At 49.9% G+C, this 24,359-nt stretch overlaps 1 protein-coding gene across 1 annotated transcript in view; it reads right to left on the minus strand.

Moving 5' to 3' along the window:
* LOC144762121 (cullin-9-like) overlaps positions 1-24,359 on the minus strand; it is a 343,786-nt gene that overhangs the window by 19,959 nt on the left and 299,468 nt on the right. Inside the window, exons 28-30 of the mRNA XM_078647249.1 lie at positions 9,964-10,109; positions 5,065-5,212; positions 4,721-4,923 (exon numbers count right to left, since the gene is read on the minus strand). Coding sequence (XP_078503375.1) covers positions 4,721-4,923; positions 5,065-5,212; positions 9,964-10,109 — 497 coding nt within the window. The remainder of the gene's footprint in view (positions 1-4,720; positions 4,924-5,064; positions 5,213-9,963; positions 10,110-24,359) is intronic.

Raw genomic sequence — 24,359 nt, forward strand, 5'->3', positions numbered from 1 at the left:
GTATCCGCCACAACAAAATCTTGGTATACTGATGAACAACAAACTTATTACTAAACATTTTAATTAGGCAGCTGCAGGTCTGTTTTCATCATCATAGAATGTTCCAAAGGTTCCTCCAATACTCCTATATCACGCAAAACAGTAATTCAAGCGCTGTTAACTTCTGGGCTTGATGTAGAATCACTTTATCTAGGAACTACTCAAAACCTACTCCATCGCCTAGAAATCATCAAACTTCTGCGGCTCGTCTTCCGGTGATCCTGCGCAGTTACTTTTCCATTTCATCAAATCTAAAGGATCTTCATTTTCGGCCAAATCAAAAGATTGCCTTCAAGACTCTTTGTTTCACCGATCAAGCTGTTCATAACAGTTGTCCAGGTTACTTAAGAATGCAATTTGCTGCCTGCAATCCCTTCTGTCTGCTGGGCTCGGCTTCTAGCGAGAAACTGATCTTTCTTTGGATAAGCCATGAAACATGCGCTCTACCACTACTACTCGAAATCTTCTCAGTAAAAAAAGGACGACATGGTTACTCATGCAACGCTGGCTCCCGTCAGGTAAGATCATCAATGAAGGAAACCTTATGTTATCAGTGCTCTCTCTAAATCGACCCATCTTCATCATCATCGCAAAAGACGAAAAGAAAAAGTTACTTACCTTCCTACCTGGAGATTCATTACCGGTTGAATATCTCAGGCCTCAGACAGGAAGTGGATACTTTCCATAGCATTCCTCGGCCGGCAGGTGGTACTGTCTCCATCTTAGTGCCAGAAACATCAGCGGAAGCTTATAGAGTCACCCCGGCGAACCAACATCGGTTCCTCTTCTCTTCTTTCCACGCCCTTAGAGGCAGGGTATAGGATGAAGACCTATCAATCGTGGATGTGCACAGCAACAGCTAATTTGGAATCTTATTATTGTGAAAGGACTCTGCCCATTTTTCAGAAAGAGGAGGTGGCGGGATCCGTGAGGAGTCTGCGGTTAGAGGATCCATTAGAAATATCGTTACGAAGTTAAGTGACTTGTTCTTCTGATGGACACTTCTACCTGCAGATTCCTCACCTTTTGATACCAACACAGCACCTCCTCCCAGGTGGTGGGTCTGAAGGTGTGGTCAGATACGGAGCTCTTGGAACATCAACCAAGCAAAATGCCATCCCTTTTCACTTCAGAGATGCCCGTGTCACCAGAGGTCAAATCCCTGCAGCAGAGACCCCCTTTCCTGCAAGTGCTGGAGTTGAAGAACGAGCACGGGCTGAAAGAATGAATGAAAAAGATTTGATAAAATGCACAGATGATCTTGAGTGTGTCGGTCCTCCTGTGGTAAATGCATATCACACTTTGATGCAAAAGATTATCCAGCATGAAAGTAATCTCTGTTTGACCACCTTGCAGTTTTTTCTGCCTACATACCCGACAAAGAGCTGGTCACTGGACCGAATCTTCATCAGTCAATGCAATCATCGAACATCCTCTGAGGCTCCAGCCGGTGTAACCTCACCTTTACATTGGTAATGTGGGGTGGAAAAAAACATAAGGAACGGTAATGGATTACTTCTGATGAAAAGGGGTCACCAGCGTAGGCCGGAAAGTCGTTTTGGTCCTCAAGACCAGTTTATCTCGATGGAAGCTAGTTAAAGGTGGATCCATCCAAAGGCGGATCGTCGGTCACTCCCTTGGTCACAGCTGGAGGGAGATAAAAGGACACCCCCACTGTGGGCTGCACCTCCATCGACCATCGGAGAAATTCTGCTGACGTGTTTCAAGAGATCCTGATGGTGTCCGACATATTACCATGCGCTGGGAGCACGACTGACAAAGGCACTATTGGAGAGCACGCATGTCAGTGCGTATACATGACCAGCAGGATGCAGGAAATCAGCATCCCTAGCAGGAGACAAACCCTACGGACAGGAACCTGAGCTCCCACGTGAAGCATCGGTATCAAACCCTGAATGTTCTGGATCCTCTACGGAGGAGGGAAGTCTTGTGTTCTGTATTGCCCCAATGAACGGAAGGTCACAGAGGGCTCTGAGTGAGACTTGATCACCTTGAAGAGAAAACTGGATTCGAACAGCATGGATGCTCGAGTACGTAGACGGTCCAACGCCAGCTGTGGGAAGCTCAACTTAAGCAGCCGATCGTCGAGTTATGGGAACTCTGACATCCCTGACCTTCTCAGGTATATCACAACCACTGCCATCACCTTGGAAAAGACACAGGTCGCCGATGCTAACCGGACAGGGAGGTTGGGGAACTGGCAGTGAGTGAAGCCTACCACGTACCACAGGTACCTTCTGATTCCAGCGCCATAAGTACTTGAGCCAGGTCTCACTGACGTCAGCACGCTGGGGTGGCGCCTGTATAGGCACTGCGCACTTTGGGCATGGATGGCGCCACACAGAGTCAAACAATGCCACCTACTGGCACACAGGGGTAGTGCTCACGAAAACAATTCCAAATCCAGTCTCACATGGTGATCATTTTAAGATAGGGAATCTGAGGCAAGAAGCCTCTATCAGATATTGCAACATAGACAGCCATGACGTCTGTTTGCTTTCTAATCTTGTTGATGGGAAGGCATGCTTGAATACATGTGAAAAAGTATGTCACGGCCATCAACATTTAATGTATGTTATGGCCAGCATGCTTATATGTTCGTCGTATAGAAGCAAGTTACACTTTGGACAGACTAACCCAGGAAATGACATATAAAAGTAGTTTATTAAAACACGTATCAAACAAATTGACCTTTCAAAAAGTGTGACTCTATAGGGAAGTGCCGATCACCCCCTCCCTCCCCCCTGCCTCTATGCAGATGAAGTTGAGAAACACCCAGAATAGTCTAAGTTAGGGCACTTATTTGGAGGGGGTCCTCACTGTTCTTAAACCCTTATATAACCAAATTGATTGGAAGTATCACAAATATTGTTGTTCCAGTGTTCACCTATAGGTGTGCTGTATTGCCCACAGACACATAATGTAATATTTTCTTTCATCTAATGAAATATCATATGCTTTTCATTCCACATTGCAGGTAATTTAAATACATGGGAATAGCAGGTATTAGAGACGTTCGCCTCTATTAAATCACATGAAATTGCAAAAGCAATTTGGCAGGGATTGTTAGCTCACTTTGCCACTGGATTCAAGCAAGCCGGGCTGAAGAAGGCTGAAATGCCAAAAACCGGTCCTCGGAAGTTTGTTTCCGGTCCAGCGAAGGCATGGCTTGGCAGTTCGGGCTGGACTGTTCCCATGAGGCACAGGGTCAGACTGATTTGCATATAGCCATGTCTGAACTGGGGTGGCAGAGTGGGCTAAAGAACGGTGATGGATCAAACCCAGATCTTTTGACTGGGTGTGAGTGTTTGATTGGTTCAGATGCTCCGTCCATCACCACCCCCTTTTGTACCGCTTTTGGCCGCCATAAGTGTGGCAGGGTATGCTCAGACGTGAGTCCCTTGCTCACTTTGCCACTGGATTCAAGCAAGCCGGGCTGAAGACGGCTGGAATGCCAGAAACCGGTCCTCGGAAGCTTGTTTCCGGTCCAGGGAAGGCATGGCTTGGCAGTTCGGGCTGGACTGTTCCCATGAGGCACAGGGTCAGACTGATTTGCATATAGCCATGTCTGAACTGGGGTGGCAGAGTGGGCTAAAGAACGGTGATGGATCAAACCCAGATCTGTTGACTGGGTGTGAGTGTTTGATTGGTTCAGATGCTCCGTCCATCATCACCCCCTTTTGTACCAAAGAGACCAGTGTTGGGCTGTTACAAATGGGTGAAACATATAGGAAATGTTTAACAGATGCATGAAACATAATTTTCATTACCCATCGAGAACATACTAGTTTTAAACGTGGCAAGGGTATTCATTGAATAAAAGGGATATCTTGGCTATTTTTTAAATGAAGAACTGTAACCCTGCTATTATCAAGACAAAAAATGTTTAACAAGTTTCCCACAGCAGTTGAGGCCAACCGAGGGGTACATACCTACTCTGGTGAGGAGAAGGCACCTATGATGAAGCATGGCACTATAAACTGTGGGTGAAGCCTACTCTGCTAATCTATTAAGGGGTCTGCAGTGTGGTAGGTGATTACAGAAAAGGTTCATCCCAGACCCTGAACCCAAGTACCAGCGGAGAATGAATGCTTCAACCCTGCACCAATTCAAGAGACCCTGGAAGGCGGGTAGTGATGTGATCACTCTACCCTATCTTTTTCTGGATCCCACCTGTGCCGGGCCTAAGGTGGTATTCCAGAGCAACAAAGAGATACAGCTCGTCAATGCTTTTAGTTGGGCGGAGAACCATGAGCATCAGAATCAGAAGAAGACGAGCAATGGTCCCCGCCTCTGTGGAAAATTCCCTCCTGATCTCTCGATGTCCTCCTGGACATGTTTTGACATTTTGAGCACAATCTTTTTCAGTCTTTGTGCCCTGTGAAGGCGGTGGCACAAACAGTGAAGGCACGATGTATTTGGAGAGAATGCGTTAGATAAAATCAATGTACATAAAGTGACAACGAATAAAAAGTAAATCCAAAACACATGATTGTGGCAGATTTTGGTACAAATCGGAGTAAAATTCAGCCAAATAGAAGCAAAAAGGGTGAAACCCCATCTTTAGGGAACCTTGGCTTTATAGAGCAGCAAAAACAACTGCCAAAAAGATAACTGCAGCTACCTTTGAGGAGGCTCTGATTGTACTTTGCAAACTCACCTTTAGCACCAGGTTGTCGATGTGCATCGCCTTCTCCTCTTTCAATATCTTAACGATCAGACAGCAGATGATGTTTCGCTTTCTCTCCAGCATGGCGCCCTCCGCATCCTCAACATTCAGGTACGTCTGGTTTGGCAGCAGCCATAACACGGACTGCTGCTTGGCCAGCTTCGTGAGGGACGCCTCGTTCAACCGCAGGACACCTGCAGCGACAAGTCAAACCGAAACGCGTATGTGATAGCCAGCCAATCACGAGAGCCTGCAGAACAGCATCCTGTAAAGGGGAGATCTAGGGAGATAGCCACGTAGTGTGTGGCACCACTGTTGGAGAACAGAACACATACCTTTTGGTAGGAGGCCTTTGGTTTTGTTTTTGCTCTTGCTTTTGCTCATGGTCAGGATGCCGTCTTCTCCAGTCAGTGGTGCCAGGGCTTGGATAAGGAGGGCTGGAGGCAGACCAGTGGACTGCAGAAGGGATTCCACATTAAGAGTCTACAGGAGAGCAAACAAAGATAATATTACTGCTTACGTTTTGAGGGCCTGTTGTACAAGTGTAAATCAAACACAAAACAGCACATTCTGCGAGGAAAAAAATGGACATGCTATTCAGGCATGAACCTGGTCTGCCAGTGGGTGTTGGGGGCTGTCCCACCGGAGACACACCCACTGGGATTTTCACACAAAACTAGATGACGAAAACTGGTGCAGGTAGAAGGCTGAGAGTAGAAGAGTCACTGTTTGCACTTTTTCTGTTGTGACAAGAGTTTGTTAATGATTCTGTGAGAATGTGTAAGTCGTTTTCTGTATAATGTGTTGGCAGTTTTGGCAGAATATGCATCTGAGGTGAGGCCTGAGCCAGTTAAAATGGTGGTATGTCCATGATCGCATTATATTATTACAGCTCACTCACTCTTCTGGCAGATGTGATGGCTCGCAGGAATGCAGTTTTAAGAGTTAAAAGTCTTAGAGGACTGTTGTGAAGCGGCTCAAAGGGAGCCCACATCAAATAGGTCAAGACCTGATTCAAGTCCCACTGAGGCATAACGAAGGGAATAGGAGGAAAGAGATGAGCGAGGCCTTTTGAGAAACGATTTACAACCGGGGACTTGAAGAGAGTAGGTTGATCAGGAAGCCGTAGAAAGGTAGCCCTTGATAGTGCCCGGAGCAGAGCCCTGCTGGGCCAAAGAAAGGAGGAACAAGAGAGCCTCAGAAAGAGGAGCAGAAAGGGGATCCACAGCCTTCACTGTGCACCATGCCACAAATTTGGTCCTTCTGCAGGCGTATACCGTCTTAGTAGAATGACGCCTGCCTGCCAAGATTACATCACATACTTCAGGAGGCAAGTCAAATGACGTCAACTGCCGCCGCTCAATCTCCACACAAGGAGGTGGAGGCTAGACAGGTTCAGGTGTACCGACATCCGATAGTACTGAGGTGGCATGGATGGAGGGGTTGTCTCGAAGGGGAGGAAGTAGCCCCTTCGGACTATCTGTAAAACCCACCTGTTTGACGTGATGGTGCGCCAGTGGGGGAGGTGATGGCAGATCCTGCTGGCCACTGGCGTTTGATGGGCCTGAAATGCCAGACTAGAAAGGTTTGGAAGCTGATGCAGAGGGGGGGTTGGTGGACTGGCCCGCCTGCTGGCCCCCTGAACCACGGCGGTGGTTACCACGTATCCGGCTGCGCGAAGGTTGTGCGGCTTGCGCCGGCCTGTAGCTCTGGGAGGGACGTAGTGGGGCACCCCTTCCATAGCCACGAAAGGGGCGAAAAGCTGACTGGGCAGGGCGGCTGGAGAGACCCAAGGACTTGACCGTAGCCCGGGAGTCCTTGAAACGCTCTGGAGCATTATCTGTTTTGTCGGCAAAAAAGGCAACGGCCATCAAAGGGCATGAGGGTATTCTGAACATACCCAGAAAAGCGAGTCGCTCTCATCGAGGCGTAGCGTCAAAGGGCTACCGACATGCAAATCGTCATGCCTAGAGAGTCGGCGGTATCCAGCCCACAACGGATGGTAAACTTTGCTGAATCCCTCCCGGCGGCAACAGCCTGGGCGAGCACTGTACAGGCCTCCTCCGGACACTGAGGCAACACTTGCTCAACAGTGTCCCACAGAGAGTGGGAATAAAGGCCCAAGAGACATGCGGTGTTTACCAACCGCAGTCCGAGGCTGGCAGAAGAATACATTTTCTTGGATTCCTATCAGGTGGAGCGTTAAAGAATGGCTCTTGGAAGTAGAGGCTTGGACCACCACTTTTCTCTCCCAACACCCCACCAAGCTCTCAGGGGTGGGGTGTTGGGAGAGAAAAGTGGGGTCGCCTGGGCCGGGCGGTGGCGTCGGGCAATCATCCTATCCACGGGAGCCCCCGTGTTGGGCCTGGACTACGTGCCCAAAAGGATATCGGTGAGGGCTTCATTGAACGTCAGCAGAGGCTCTGAAGAGATCGCTTGTGGTTTAAGTACCTCTGTCAGGAGGTTAGTCCTGACGGCCACTGTAGGGAGCTCTAAGCCCTACGCAACGCCACTGTGTATGACGCTCCCTCCTCCGTAGCCACGGTAGGAGGAGACAACATGCCAAGGTCAGGAGAGGTATCAAGACCACTGGCATCCCCCAGGTCCTCTCTCCAGTCCGGGTCATACTCCAACTGGTCGGTCAGAGGGTCACCTGACCCCTCCCAGTTCTCCTCCTCATCCTCTGGGTGCCAAACTTGCCTAAAAGGGACCCAGGGAGTGAACAGGGGCACACAAAAAAAAGAAATCGCTCGGCATCGGATCCGGCGTTGAGCGACACCGGTTCGGCTCTGTGTCCACATGAGGATGGAGGCCGGGGTCGACGATGGCCGGGGTCATGACTGGCGTCGAATGTGGGTGCGGTGCCGGAGGAGGCCTAATGAGGTCAACTTGTGCCGGTTCGGCTCCTGGTCTGGATCCGCCGGAACCGCAGGCGGAGAAGGCCTAGGCCCCCCCAACCGAGTCTGCAGGGACCGAAGGCAAGCCAGCGAGTTCGGGCTGCCCAAGGATGGCGTGCATCGCCTCGTAAAACTTGCAAAGCTGGCAGGAGTCGCTCTGGGTCCCGGGAAGGGAGGGAAACTCGGAGTAAGCTCTTCAGGGGCCCCTCCTGCATCCCTTGTCGCGTCAGCCCACCAACGGGGAGAAGTCTAGGAGCGACGATACTTCTACGACTTCTTCTTGTGATCTTCTTACCTGACCCAGAGTGTGAAGACTTAGAATACGAGTAGTGATGGCTCCGCGACCGGTCCCTCAACCTCCCTCACGACCTGGACTTCCAACAGCGCGGAGCCGACTGCTGGCGCTCAAGAAGCTTCCTGGACTGCTCCAGCAAATCCCTTTGAGCCATGGACCGGCAGTCGGAGCACGACTTGGGGTCGTGGTCGCGCTCCAGGCAAAAGAGGCACACGCGGTGCGGATCCATCAACGACATCAGTCGGGTACAGGAACCGCAAGCCTTGAAGCTGAGCATTGCTACGTACACCAGGAGTCATGAGGACTCAAAAAGATGTCGTACAAAGTAGTGGTTGGCGTGAAAAAAAAAAAGAACTGACGTCAGCGCGCAACGGAGGCGTCTAAGTAGCTACCGCGACATCATTCCGGCAAAAACGACGCCAACAACAGACTCAAGGCCGACCGATGCCACCTTCTGACACGCAGAGGTACTGCTGTCAAAAAGACCTTCCAGATCCAGTCTGACGCCCTGGGGGTAATTCTAAGGTAAGGAATCTATTACTAACAGTTTCTTTCAGATTTCACAGTAGAACGCTCTTTTCTCATAGGACAGTAATTCATTTGCATACAAGAGCATTTCCTTTTTGTGTCAAGGTAAATCTTGAGAGTGCTTTGCAGGGCTGATACGCAGACATGTGGGCACACCTCAGTGCATGGCAGCCTGATTTTAGGAATGAAAAGTAACTCCGCAATGATTTTGCTGCACACTTTGGGAACACTTGATTTGTTTCAATCCACATCTTGCATAATATTTTTCCAAAGCTTGTGCATATGCAAGCATCAGAATTAGGATTTGTTTATTTTTAAACTGTTCTCAGGTGGGAGACATGTCAGGGCTGCAACGGGGAGCACAGACACCCCCTGCATGAGTGGAAACTACACTTTTCAGACGGCTGGTAAAGCACCTTCAGTGAACTCAACCTCCTGGAAACTACTGTTCAAAACAAAACCATACCCCTGTCTTCATGTCCTCCAGACTGTAGCTTCTCCATATGGTGACTTTAGCACAGAAGTGGTGACTAAGCTTCAAGGCAAGCCTTGAAGACAAACTTACTTCACAAAAAGCACTTGTCTGATAACTCACTCTTCCAGCCTTGCTCTAAGCCAACAGCGCAGCTCTTGACACCGAATGTCATGCAATGGACTTAGATTGACTATGTCCAGGCTAAATGAATGAATGAATCAATCAAGGGAATTGTAAACGTGCTACTCACCCGAGAGGGCCTCAAGGACTTTATAAATTAACGTGGCCAGTTCCTTTTGAGCTGTGTCAATCAATGAGCTATATTTTGGATGGCGTCAAATGACATGTGTTAATACTGCACTGTGACCCGTACTCCTCGCAGCACCATAGTTACTTAAGGGGATGCGCAGCAGGGATCAAGTTACTGAATATAAAGTTGTAAAAGCAACACGTCACACATTCACTGGCAGCAAGATGATGTACCTGGGAGAGGCAAGACACTGCTCGTTAAAGGTGCTTGTGTGTCCTGAATGTGGCAGCCATCTTGAAGCAGCTACTCCATCTGAAAATATTGAAAAGCAATACCATTCCAGGATGGCGACCACATTCAAGGATAGACTGCTGCTGTGGGCACAACGTTCCCCCACACGGCACCCGACTGGTGGAGTATCAGCCAGGCAGTGCTCGTTGGATTACTTTGATTATGAACCTCTCCCCAGCAGCGCCTGACCGGCTGCACTCTCGTCAGCTGCCATCCACCAGATGGGCTCATTTTCAAATCACTGCTATAACTCAAGAATCACCAGAATTCCACGCTTAATGGCTGGAGTTCCCTGCTCGCCGGGGCTATGGTGTGGTTGAAGCAAAATGTGCATTTATGAGCATAATAGCTAAAGAGGGCTGAGTCAAAGGTAGAAAATGCAAATGGAGGGGGGGTCCCCAAAGGCTCTCTGCGTATCTGCAGGAGAGTGGCAGGAGATTCAAGTGTCTCCAACAAAAAATCAGAACATCCAGTGATTGCAGCTCTCCTACGGCTTACCTTCTGGTGGTTAAAGTGCAGTAAGATGTGCATCTGAAGGGTGGAGACATGGAGAATGTGTGCTCCAAACTCCAGCTCTGCGTGTCCCAACCAAGTCCACTGCAACCTCCGAGGATTCAAGTGCTCCACGTCATACGTGCTCTGACCTGGAAGAGTGAAGCATCGTCATTAGAGACTGGACCCTCATGATCACAGATAGAGACGCTGCCTACGGCCACTGTGGGACCGGACATCTTACTGCAGACGTACCTGGCCAGGGACACACATTAAAGACGCTGCCTACGGCCACTCTGGGACCGGACATCTTACTGCAGACGTACCTTGCCTGGGACACGCATTAAAGACGCTGCCTACGGCCACTGTGGGATCGGACATCTTACTGCAGACGTACCTTGCCAGGGACACACATTAAAGACGCTGCCTACGGCCACTGTGGGACCGGACATCTTACTGCAGACCTACCTGGCCAGGGACACACATTAAAGACGCTGCCTACGGCCCTGTGGGATCGGGCATCTTATCGCAGATGTACCTGGCCTGGGACACACATTAAAGACGCTGCCCACGGCCACTGAGGGATCGCACATCTTACTGCAGACGTACCTGGCCAGGGACACACATTAGAGACGCTGCCTACGACCATTGTGGGACTGGACATCTTACTGCAGACGTACCTGGCTAGGGACACACATTAAAGACGCTGCCTACGGCCACTGTGGGACCGGACATCTTACATCAGACGTACCTGGCCAGGGACACACATTAAAGATGCTGCCTACGACCACTGTGGGACCGGACATCTTACATCAGACGTACCTGGCCAGGGACACACATTAAAGACGCTGCCTACGACCACTGTGGGACCGGACATCTTACTGCAGACGTACCTGGCTAGGGACACACATTAAAGACGCTGCCTACGGCCACTGTGGGACCGGACATCTTACATCAGACGTACCTGGCCAGGGACACACATTAAAGACGCTGCCTACGACCACTGTGGGACCGGACATCTTACATCAGACGTACCTGGCCAGGGACACACATTAAAGACGCTGCCTACGACCACTGTGGGACCGGACATCTTACTGCAGACGTACCTGGCTAGGGACACACATTAAAGACGCTGCCTACGGCCACTGTGGGACCGGACATCTTACTGCAGACGTACCTGGCCAGGGACACACATTAAAGATGCTGCCTACTGCCACTGTGGGACCGGACATCTTACATCAGACGTACCTGGCCAGGGACACGCATTAAAGACGCTGCCTACGACCACTGTGGGACCGGACATCTTACTGCAGACGTACCTGGCCAGGGACACATATTAGAGACGCTGCCTACGGCCACTGTGGGACTGGACATCTTACTGCAGACGTACCTGGCCTGGGACACACCTTAAGGACGCTGCCTACGGCCACTGTGGGATCAGACATCTTACTGCAGACGTACCTGGCCTGGGACACACCTTAAAGACGCTGCCTACGGCCACTGTGGGACCGGACATCTTACTGCAGACGTACCTGGCCAGGGACACACCTTAAAGACGCTGCCTACGGCTACTGAGGGATCGGACATCTTACTGCAGACGTACCTGGCTAGGGACACACATTAAAGACGCTGCCTACGGCCACTGTGGGACTGGACATCTTACTGCAGACGTACCTGGCCAGGGACACACATTAGAGACGCTGCCTACAACCACTGTGGGACTGGACATCTTACTACAGACGTACCTGGCCAGGGACACACATTAGAGACGCTGCCTACAACCACTGTGGGACTGGACATCTTACTACAGACGTACCTGGCCAGGGACACACCTTAAAGACGCTGCCTACGACCACTGTGCGACCGGACATCTTACTGCAGACGTACCTGGCCAGGGACACACCTTAAAGACGCTGCCTACGACCACTGTGGGACCGGACATCTTACTGCAGACGTACCTGGCCAGGGACACACATTAAAGACGCTGCCTACGTCCCCTGTGGGACCGGACATCTTACGTCAGAAGTACCTGGCCAGGGACACACATTAAAGACGCTGCCTACGACCACTGTGGGACCGGACATCTTACTGCAGACGTACCTGGCCAGGGACACACATTAGAGACGCTGCCTACGACCATTGTGGGACTGGACATCTTAGTGCAGACGTACCTGGCCAGGGACACACATTAAAGACGCTGCCTACGACCACTGTGGGACCGGACATCTTACTGCAGACGTACCTGGCTAGGGACACACATTAAAGACGCTGCCTACGGCCACTGTGGGACCGGACATCTTACTGCAGACGTACCTGGCCAGGGACACACATTAAAGATGCTGCCTACTGCCACTGTGGGACCGGACATCTTACATCAGACGTACCTGGCCAGGGACACGCATTAAAGACGCTGCCTACGACCACTGTGGGACCGGACATCTTACTGCAGACGTACCTGGCCAGGGACACATATTAGAGACGCTGCCTACGGCCACTGTGGGACTGGACATCTTACTGCAGACGTACCTGGCCTGGGACACACCTTAAGGACGCTGCCTACGGCCACTGTGGGATCAGACATCTTACTGCAGACGTACCTGGCCTGGGACACACCTTAAAGACGCTGCCTACGGCCACTGTGGGACCGGACATCTTACTGCAGACGTACCTGGCCAGGGACACACCTTAAAGACGCTGCCTACGGCTACTGAGGGATCGGACATCTTACTGCAGACATACCTGGCCAGGGACACACCTTAAAGACGCTGCCTACGGCCACTGTGGGACCGGACATCTTACTGCAGACGTACCTGGCCAGGGACACACCTTAAAGACGCTGCCTACGGCTACTGAGGGATCGGACATCTTACTGCAGACATACCTGGCCAGGGACACACATTAAAGACGCTGCCTACGGCCATTGTGGGACCGGACACCTTACTGCAGATGTACCTGGTCTGGAACAAGCCCAATCATCCCACTATTCCATGGCAGCACCTATGAACCTCAGCTGTCGGTAAAACATGCAGTTTAGTATTAGTGACTTACGCATAGCAATGATTCTCCATCATGAGTAAACCTCTTAGATTTGCAAACTACAAACACTACAGTTTAGAGGGAGATGGCATAAAACTGAAGGCTATCTTTCCAGTCATTGCTATTTCTAGCAACAGCTCGCCCATGTAAATCATCTTTCCATTACCTCGTCAGTCAATAGTTGACATAAATACAATGACTAGCACCATCAGTCTGCAAAGCTCTTTCTACTGCTGCCTGTGAACAAAATAAAGAAAAACCAAAGGAGATGATGGACGGAGCGTTGACAATACAAACACTCACCCCCAGTCAACTGATCTGGGTTTAATCCATCCCCGTTCTTTAGCTCACTCCGCCAAAATGAACAAAATAAAGGCACCTCAATGGACTGGTTAACATGAAAAAGAAATTGGCAAGAAATGAGGAGTCCTCCTGAGGGCAAGCAGGCCTTATGTGCTTGAATAGAGACTTCTTGTGGGGAATACTGACAGTGAATGGTGCGGGTTAGCACCTGCACCTTAACATTGATAAGCAATGGGAAGGTGCCCAGAGACCTAAGGCCAACCAAAAGTAGGTGGGAAAAATGAGGTCAAGGCGAAAAAAATGGGGAAAGACCAAACTAAGGCTGACAGGTCTAACGCAATGTCACTGGGCCGGTACAGCCACAGTCATGTAGCACTTCCTCCGTCGCACCCGATGGCCAAACACCACCAGAAAGCAGCATTTTGGCCACACGTGGCATTCCGCGGCTACCTCAAGGGACACTGCAGTGGAAGGACAGAGGCATGCACTGTTCCCATCTCACCTGTCCACATCCCGCAACGCGCCTATATCTTTAAAAAATATATATTTCTTTATTGCCATTTACACATAAACAAAGTGTCTCAACATCAGCGATCAGAGGAGGGGGGATTGGGGAAAGGAATCCACATCAAAAAGCGATCACAAGTACAGTGATGTTTAACACATTGGCCCATTCGCAGAAGACCCCACACACAACCATTTCAATTGAGCATTCCCTCAGGGGTACAATCCCCATAATCTGACCAACACGCAACTCCAAAAGCCTCTGCAGCCCATTCACAGGCATCAAGTTGTGGTAGTGGTGGGTCATTGACAGCGCTGGAGGCGGGCATGTTTAGTACCCAAGGAGAGCAGGCGGTGCTAATTCGGGTCGCTGCTCCTGGTGAGGTAAGTGCATCTCTTTGACTAAGAAAAGTAGGGGTTCCCAGATGTCCTTGGGGCGACTGCGTATTGACAACAAAATAATGCACACCTCTCTGACACAAGCATCATTCACACATTCTCTCTCACCTTGTAACCTCTGACACAAGCATCATTCACACATTCTCCCACACCTTGCGACCTCTGACACAAGCGTCATTTACACATTCTGCCACACCTTGAGACCTCTCTGACACAAGCGTCATTCACACATTCTCCCACACCTTACAACCTCTCTGACACAAGTATCATTCACACATTCTCCCACACCTTGCGACCCCTCTGACACAAGTATCATTCACACATTCTCCCACACCTTACAACCTCTCTGACACAAGCATCATTCACACATTCGCCCACACCTTGTAACCTCTCTGACACAAGCATCATTCACACATTCTCCCACACCTTGCGACCCCTCTGACACAAGCATCATTCACACATTCTCCCACACCTTGTAACCTCTCTGACACAAGCATCATTCACACATTCTCCCACACCTTGTAACCTCTGACACAAGCATCATTCACACATTCTCCCACACCTTGTAACCTCTGACACAAGCATCATTCACACATTCTCCCACACCTTGTAACTTCTCTGACACAAGCATCATTCACACATTCTCTCTCACCTTGTAACCTCTGACACAAGCATCATTCACACATTCTCTCACACCTTGTAACCTCTGACACAAGCATCATTCACACATTCTCTCTCACCTTGTAACCTCTGACACAAGCATCATTCACACATTCTCCCACACCTTGCGACCGCTCTGAAACAAGCATCATTCACACATTCTCCCACACCTTGTAACCTCTGACACAAGCATCATTCACACATTCTCCCACACCTTGTAACCTCTGACACAAGCGTCATTTACACATTCTCCCACACCTTGCGACCCCTCTGACACAAGCATCATTCACACATTCTGCCACACCTTACAACCTCTCTGACACAAGCATCATTCACACATTCTCCCACACCTTACAACCTCTCTGACACAAGCATCATTCACACATTCGCCCACACCTTGTAACCTCTCTGACACAAGCATCATTCACACATTCTCCCACACCTTGCGACCCCTCTGACACAAGCATCATTCACACATTCTCCCACACCTTACAACCTCTCTGACACAAGTATCATTCACACATTCTCCCACACCTTGCGACCCCTCTGACACAAGTATCATTCACACATTCTCCCACACCTTACAACCTCTCTGACACAAGCATCATTCACACATTCGCCCACACCTTGTAACCTCTCTGACACAAGCATCATTCACACATTCTCCCACACCTTGCGACCCCTCTGACACAAGCATCATTCACACATTCTCCCACACCTTGTAACCTTTCTGACACAAGCATCATTCACACATTCGCCCACACCTTGTAACCTCTCTGACACAAGCATCATTCACACATTCTCCCACACCTTGTGACCCCTCTGACACAAGCATCATTCACACATTCTCCCACACCTTGTAACCTTTCTGACACAAGCATCATTCACACATTCTCCCACACCTCGCGACCCCTCTGACACAAGCATCATTCACACATTCTCCCACACCTTGTAACCTCTGACACAAGCATCATTCACACATTCTCCCACACCTTGCGACCTCTCCGACACAAGCATCATTCACACATTCTCCCACACCTTGCGACCTCTCCGACACAAGCATCATTCACACATTCTCCCACACCTTGCGACCTCTCCGACACAAGCATCATTCACACATTCTCCCACACCTTGTAACCTCTGACACTAGCATCATTCACACATTCTCCCACACCTTGCGACCCCTCTGACACAAGCATCATTCTCACATTCTCTCTCCCCTTGTAACCTCTGACACAAGCATCATTCACACATTCTCTCTCACCTTGTAACCTCTCTGACACAAGCATCATTCACACATTCTCCCACACCTTGTAACCTCTCTGACACAAGCATCATTCACACATTCTCCCACACCTTGCGACCGCTCTGACACAAGCATCATTCACACATTCTCCCACACCTTGTAACCTCTGACACAAGCATCATTCACACATTCTCCCACACCTTACAACCTCTCTGACACAAGCATCATTCACACATTCTCTCTCACCTTGTAACCTCTGACACAAGCATCATTCACACATTCTCCCACACCTTGCGACCGCTCTGAAACAAGCATCATTCACACATTCTCCCACACCTTGTAACCTCTGACACAAGCATCATTCACACATTCTCCCACACCTTGTAACCTCTGACACAAGCATCATTCACACATTCTCCCACACCTTGCGACCCCTCCGACACAAGCATCATTCACACATTCTCCCACACCTCGCGACCTCTCCGACACAAGCATCATTCACACATTCTCCCACACCTTGTAACCTCTCCGACACAAGCATCATTCACACATTCTCCCACACCTTGTAACCTCTGACACAAGCATCATTCACACATTCTCCCACACCTTGCGACCCCTCCGACACAAGCATCATTCACACATTCTCCCACACCTCGCGACCTCTCCGACACAAGCATCATTCACACATTCTCCCACACCTTGTAACCTCTCCGACACAAGCATCATTCACACATTCTCCTACACCTTGTAACCTCTCCGACACAAGCATCATTCACACATTCTCCCACACCTTGCAACCTCCTACACAAGCATCATTCACACATTCTCCCACACCTTACGACCTCTCCGACACAAGCATCATTCACACATTCTCCCACACCTTGTAACCTCTGACACAAGCATCATTCACACATTCTCCCACACCTTGCGACCCCTCCGACACAAGCATCATTCACACATTCTCCCACACCTCGCGACCTCTCCGACACAAGCATCATTCACACATTCTCCCACACCTTGTAACCTCTCCGACACAAGCATCATTCACACATTCTCCTACACCTTGTAACCTCTCCGACACAAGCATCATTCACACATTCTCCCACACCTTGCAACCTCCTACACAAGCATCATTCACACATTCTCCCACACCTTACGACCTCTCCGACACAAGCATCATTCACACATTCTCCCACACCTTGTAACCTCTCCGACACAAGCATCATTCACACATTCTCCCACACCTCTAACCTCTCCGACACAAGCATCATTCACACATTCTCCCACACCTTGTAACCTCTCTGCTACAAGCATCATTCACACATTCTCCCACACCTCTAACCTCTCCGACACAAGCATCATTCACACATTCTCCCACACCTTGTAACCTCTCTGACACAAGCATCATTCACACATTCTCCCACACCTTGTAACCTCTCCGACACAAGCATCATTCACACATTCTCACACACCTTGTAACCTCTCTGCCACAAGCATCATTCACACATTCTCCCACACCTTGTAACCTCTCTGACACAAGCATCATTCACACATTCTCCCACACCTTGCGACCTCTCCGACACAAGCATCATTCACACATTCTCCCACACCTTGTAACCTCTCTGACACAAGCATCATTCACACATTCTCCCACACCTTGCAACCTCTCCGACACAAGCATCATTCACACATTCTCCCACACCTTGCAACCTCCGACAAGCATCATTCACACATTCTCCCACACCTTACGACCTCTCCGACACAAGCATCATTCACACATTCTCCCACACCTTGTAACCTCTCCGACACAAGCATCATTCACACTTTCTCCCACACCTTGTAACCTTTCCGACACAAGCAGCATTCACACATTCTCCCACACCTCTAACCTCTCCGACACAAGCATCATTCACACATTCTCCCACACCTTGTAACCCCTCTGACACAAGCATCATTCACACATTCTCCCACACCTTGTAACCTCTCCGACACAAGCATCATTCACACACTCTCACAAGTCAAGTCAAGTCAAGTAATTTGTATAGCGCGCTACATACCCGGAGGGTCTCAAGGCGCTTGAGGAGGGAGGGGAATTACTTGTCGAATATCCAGGTTTTAAGTTGCTTTCTGAATGCTAGGTGGTTTTGAGTGAGGCGGAGGTGAATGGGGAGTGAATTCCAGGTTTTAGCCGCCAAGTAGGAGAAGGATCTTCCTCCCATGGTGGTTTTGTTGATGCGTGGAACAGCAGCAAGGGCTTGGTTGGAAGAGCGTAGCTGGCGGGAGGGGGTGTAGAAGGAAACTCGCGTGTTGAGGCATTCGGGTCCAAGTTCGTAAAGTGCTTTGTGTGCGTGGGTGAGGAGGCGGAATGTTATCCTCTTATTGACAAGGAGCCAATGGAGGTCTTTCAGGTGATTAGAAATGTGATCTTTACGCGGGATGTCTAGTATGAGTCTGGCTGATGCGTTCTGGATGCGTTGGAGTTTTTTCTGAAGTTTTGCGGTGGTACCGGCGTATAGGGTGTTTCCGTAGTCCAGGCGGCTTGTAACCAGTGCGTGGGTGACCGTTTTTCTAGTTTCGGTGGGGATCCAGCGAAATGTTTTTTTGAGCATGCGAAGAATGTTGAAGCAAGATGATGAAACGGCGTTGACTTGTCTGGTCATCGAGAGTGAGGAGTCCAGGATGACGCCCAGGTTCCGTGCGTGGTCCGTCGGGATGGGTGCTTTTCCAAGGGCCGCTGGCCACCAAGAGTCGTCCCATGCGGAGGGGGAGGTACCTAAGATAAGGACTTCTATTTTGTCTGAATTCAGTTTCAGACGGCTGAGCTTCATCCACTCTGCTACTTCTTTCATTCCTTGATGTAGGTTGGTTTTGGCGGTGTTAGGGTCATTGGTGAGTGAGAGGATCAGTTGAGTGTCGTCAGCGTAGGAGATGATGTTGTGTTGGCATGCGATGGTCGCGAGGGGGCTCATGTATACGTTGAAGAGGGTGGGGCTGAGTGAGGATCCTTGTGGAACGCCACAGATGACTTCAGTGGCCTCTGACTTGAACGGTGGGAGGCGGACTCTCTGAGTTCTTCCGGCAAGGAACGAGGTGATCCATTCCAGTGCTTTTCCTTGGATTCCGATGTTTCTGAGGCGATGTAACAGGGTACTATGACAGACTGTATCGAAGGCTGCGGAGAGGTCGAGGAGGATGAGGGCGACTGTCTCCATTGTCCAGTAGAGTTCGAATGTCGTCTGTTGCTGCGATGAGTGCGGTCTCAGTGCTGTGTTTGGCTCGGAAGCCGGACTGTGAGGAGTCGAGGGAATTGTTGGTTTCGAGGAAGGTGGCGAGCTGGTTGTTGATTGCTTTCTCGATGACTTTGGCCGGGAATGGAAGGAGCGAGATGGGGCGGTAGTTTTTGAGTTCGGTGGGGTCAGCTGTGGGTTTTTTTTAGAAGGGCGCTGAGTTCGGCGTGTTTCCAGCTTTCCGGGAAGGTGACGGAGTTGAGGGAGCAGTTGATGACGTCTCAGAGGTGTGGTGCTATGATGGAGTCTGCTTTGTTGAAGATGTGGTGAGGGCATGGGTCTGTGGGGGATCCTGAGTGGATGGAGTTCATCAGGCGGATGGTGTCCTCAGTGGAGATTGGGTTCCAGTCATTAAGGATGTTCAAGGGGGGTGAAGGTTCAGCAGAATGTTGGGTGGGTTGGTCTTCGGGTTGGTTGTTGAAGCTGTTGTGGATGTCTGCGATTTTGTCGTGGAAGAACGAAGCTAAGGAGTCGCAAAGGGATTGAGAGGGAGTGATGTCGTTGGAGTTGGCAATGGGGTTGGTAAACTCTTTGACGATGTTGAATAATTCCTTGCTGTTGTGGGCGTTGTTGTCTAGTCGGTCTTTGAATGCGGCTTTCTTGGCTGTCCGGATCAGTTGGTGGTGTATGCGGGTGGCGTTTTTGAAGGCGTCCCTGGTGCTGGTGTTTGGGTCTTTTTTCCAGGCCTTATCGAGGGAGCGACAGAGTTTCTTGGATTTCTTAAGCTCATCGTTAAACCAGGGGGCGTTTTTGCTGCCTAGTTTGATTTGACGTTTTTTCAAGGGGGCTAGGTTGTCGGCGCTGTGAGTTAGCCATTGTGTGAGGTTGATGGCTGCTTGGTTAGGGTTCGACGAATAGGCTGGGGGGTTTTGAAGAAGCGATGTGGAGATCTGATCGATGGTGATTTTGTTCCAGTTTCTTCGCAGAGTGGGTTGAGGGTGGTTGTGGATTGTGGTCTTTTTGTAGGTGAAGTGAACGCAGCTGTGGTCCGTCCAATGGAGTGCTGTGGTGAGACTGAAGGAGATGTGCTTGCTGGAGGTGAAGATAGGGTCGAGTGTGTGTCCTGCGCAGTGGGTGGGGGTGTTAACTAGTTGTTTGAGTCCGAGGTTGGCGAGATTGTCCAGAAGAGTGGTGGTGTTGCTGTCGTTCTTTTCCAGGTGAAAATTGAGGTCTCCCAGTAGAATGTAGTCCTCGGAGGGGAGGGCGTGAGGGGTGATGAAGTCAGTGATGTCTTCACAGAATTGTGCATGGGGTCCTGGTGGTCTGTAGAGGAGTGTGCCTCTGAGTGTGGTCTTGGGATCAGTGTGGATCTGGAAGTGAAGGTGTTCGGCGCTAGCGAGGTTGACGTCTGAGCTGGTTGAGATGCGGATGGAATTTTTATGGACGATGGCGATGCCTCCTCCTGTTTGCTTGGTGCGGTCCTTTCGGATGATCTTGTAGTCTTCCGGGATGGCTATGGTGATGTCTGGAGCTGAGGAGGCATTCATCCAAGTTTCTGTTAGGAAGGCGACGTCCGGAGAAATGGTGTCTAGTAGATTCCAAAGGTCGATGGCGTGTTTGTGGACCGAGCGGGTGTTGAGCAGGATGCATTTTAGGTGGTTGGTGTCAGATCTCTGTTTGGTGTTTGTGGATGTGGAGTTGGTCTTGGTGCCGTCATACTTGCAGGAGTTGCAAGTGAAGGGTCCATGGGTGTGTCCAGGTGCGGCTTGGGCGCAGTTGGGGAGTCGGCCGGGGTTTAGTGTTAAGAGGGTGGAGGCGTCGTATGTAATGCGGGAGGGGTGGGTGGTACGGGAACCAGGGGGTCTGGCGCTGGGCGCGGTCCAGGCGCGGACGGGCGTAGACGGGCTTACCTTTGGCGCACCTTCGGCGCGGCCGCAGCGCGTTGGGACATCTGTCTGAAATGTAGAGAGAAGGGGGGCGGAGCGTGGGAGGGTCAGCTGGGAGGCGGTAGCGGGGAGGAGAGGCGGGCCAGGGGAATGCACAACGCTAAAATGGAGGTCAAAAGAGAAAGCGATACAGGGGCACAGGCAATAACAGTACAATAAATACAGAGAAATCACCAAATGTACCAGCACGCAAATTCAATGTCTCAGCAAAATAGCGCTACTAGGAGAGCAGAAAGAGCGATTCTAGGTTGCTAGGCGCTATATACGGGTGAAAGCGCTATGAGAGAAAGGCTACGATACCAGTCACAGCAACGAGAACAGCAATGCGCTTCAGCTGTGGGCGCTAGATGGAGGTCAGGTCAGGGAGCGTGGGGGAGCGACCGCTTTGGAACAGGTCCAGACGGTCACACACCTTGTAACCTCTCTGCTACAAGCATCATTCACACATTCTCCCACACCTTGTAACCTCTCCAACACAAGCATCATTCACACATTCTCCCACACCTTGTAACCTCTCCAACACAAGCATCATTCACACATTCTCCCACACCTTGTAACCTCTCCAACACAAGCATCATTCACACATTCTCTCACACCTTGTAACCTCTCCAACACAAGCATCATTCACACATTCTCTCACACCTTGTAACCTCTGACACAAGCATCATTCACACATTCTCTCACACCTTGTAACCTCTCCGACACAAGCATCATTTGCACATTCTGCCACACCTTGTAACCTCTCCGACACAAGCATCATTCACACATTCTCCCACACCTTGTAACCTCTCCAACACAAGCATCATTCACACATTCTCTCACACCTTGTAACCTCTCCGACACAAGCATCATTCGCACATTCTCCCACACCTTGTAACCTCTGACACAAGCATCATTCACACATTCTCTCACACCTTGTAACCTCTCTGCTACAAGCATCATTCACACATTCTCTCACACCTTGTAACCTCTCTGACACAAGCATCATTCACACATTCTCCCACACCTTGTAACCTCTCTGACACAAGCATCATTCACACATTCTCCCACACCTTGCGACCTCTCTGACACAAGTATCATTCACGCATTCTCCCACACCTTACAACCTCTCTGACACAAGCATCATTCACACATTCGCCCACACCTTACAACCTCTCTGACACAAGTATCATTCACACATTCTCCCACACCTTGTAACCTGACACAAGCATCATTCACACATTCTCCCACACCTTGTAACCTCTGACACAAGCATCATTCACACATTCTCCCACACCTTACAACCTCTCTGACACAAGCATCATTCACACATTCTCTCTCACCTTGTAACCTCTCTGACACAAGCATCATTCACACATTCTCTCTCACCTTGTAACCTCTGACACAAGCATCATTCACACATTCTCCCACACCTTGTAACCTCTGACACTAGCATCATTCACACATTCGCCCACACCTTGTAACCTCTCTGACACAAGCATCATTCACACATTCTCCCACACCTTACAACCTCTCTGACACAAGCATCATTCACACATTCTCTCTCACCTTGCGACCTCTGACACAAGCATCATTCACACATTCTCCCACACCTTGCGACCTCTCTGACACAAGCATCATTCACACATTCTCCCACACCTTGTAACCTCTGACACTAGCATCATTCACACATTCTCCCACACCTTACAACCTCTCTGACACAAGCATCATTCACACATTCTCCCACACCTTACAACCTCTCTGACACAAGCATCATTCACACATTCGCCCACACCTTACAACCTCTCTGACACAAGTATCATTCACACATTCTCCCACACCTTGTAACCTGACACAAGCATCATTCACACATTCTCCCACACCTTGTAACCTCTCCGACACAAGCATCATTCACACATTCTCCCACACCTTGCGACCTCGGACACAAGCATCATTCACACATTCTCCCACACCTTGTAACCTCTCCGACACAAGCATCATTCACACATTCTCCCACACCTTGTAACCTCTCTGACACAAGCATCATTCACACATTCTCCCACACCTTGTAACCTCTGACACAAGCATCATTCACACATTCTCCCACACCTTGTAACCTCTGACACAAGCATCATTCACACATTCTCCCACACCTTACAACCTCTCTGACACAAGCATCATTCACACATTATCTCTCACCTTGTAACCTCTGACACAAGCATCATTCACACATTCTCCCACACCTTGTAACCTCTGACAAAAGCATCATTCACACATTCTCCCACACCTTGTAACCTCTGACACTAGCATCATTCACACATTCTCCCACACCTTGCGACCGCTCTGACACAAGCATCATTCACACATTCTCCCACACCTTGCGACCTCTAACACAAGCATCATTCACACATTCGCCCACACCTTGTAACCTCTCTGACACAAGCATCATTCACACATTCTCCCACACCTTGCGACCTCTCTGACACAAGCATCATTCACACTTTCTCCCACACCTTGTAACCTTTCCGACACAAGCATCATTCACACATTCTCCCACACCCTGCGACCTCTGACACAAGCATCATTCACACATTCTCCCACACCTTGCGACCTCTCTGACACAAGCATCATTCACACATTCTCCCACACCTTGCGACCTCTCTGACACAAGCATCATTCACACATTCTCCCACACCTTACAACCTCTCTGACACAAGCATCATTCACACATTCGCCCACACCTTACAACCTCTCTGACACAAGTATCATTCACACATTCTCCCACACCTTGCGACCTCTGACACAAGCATCATTCACACATTCTCCCACACCTTGTAACCTCTGACACTAGCATCATTCACACATTCTCCCACACCTTACAACCTCTCTGACACAAGCATCATTCACACATTCTCCCACACCTTACAACCTCTCTGACACAAGCATCATTCACACATTCGCCCACACCTTACAACCTCTCTGACACAAGCATCATTCACACATTCTCCCACACCTTGTAACCTCTCTGACACAAGCATCATTCACACATTCTCCCACACCTTGCGACCTCTCTGACACAAGTATCATTCACACATTCTCCCA

This window comes from Lissotriton helveticus, chromosome 6, assembly GCF_964261635.1.
Source record: "Lissotriton helveticus chromosome 6, aLisHel1.1, whole genome shotgun sequence".
NCBI classification, from domain to species: domain Eukaryota; kingdom Metazoa; phylum Chordata; class Amphibia; order Caudata; family Salamandridae; genus Lissotriton; species Lissotriton helveticus.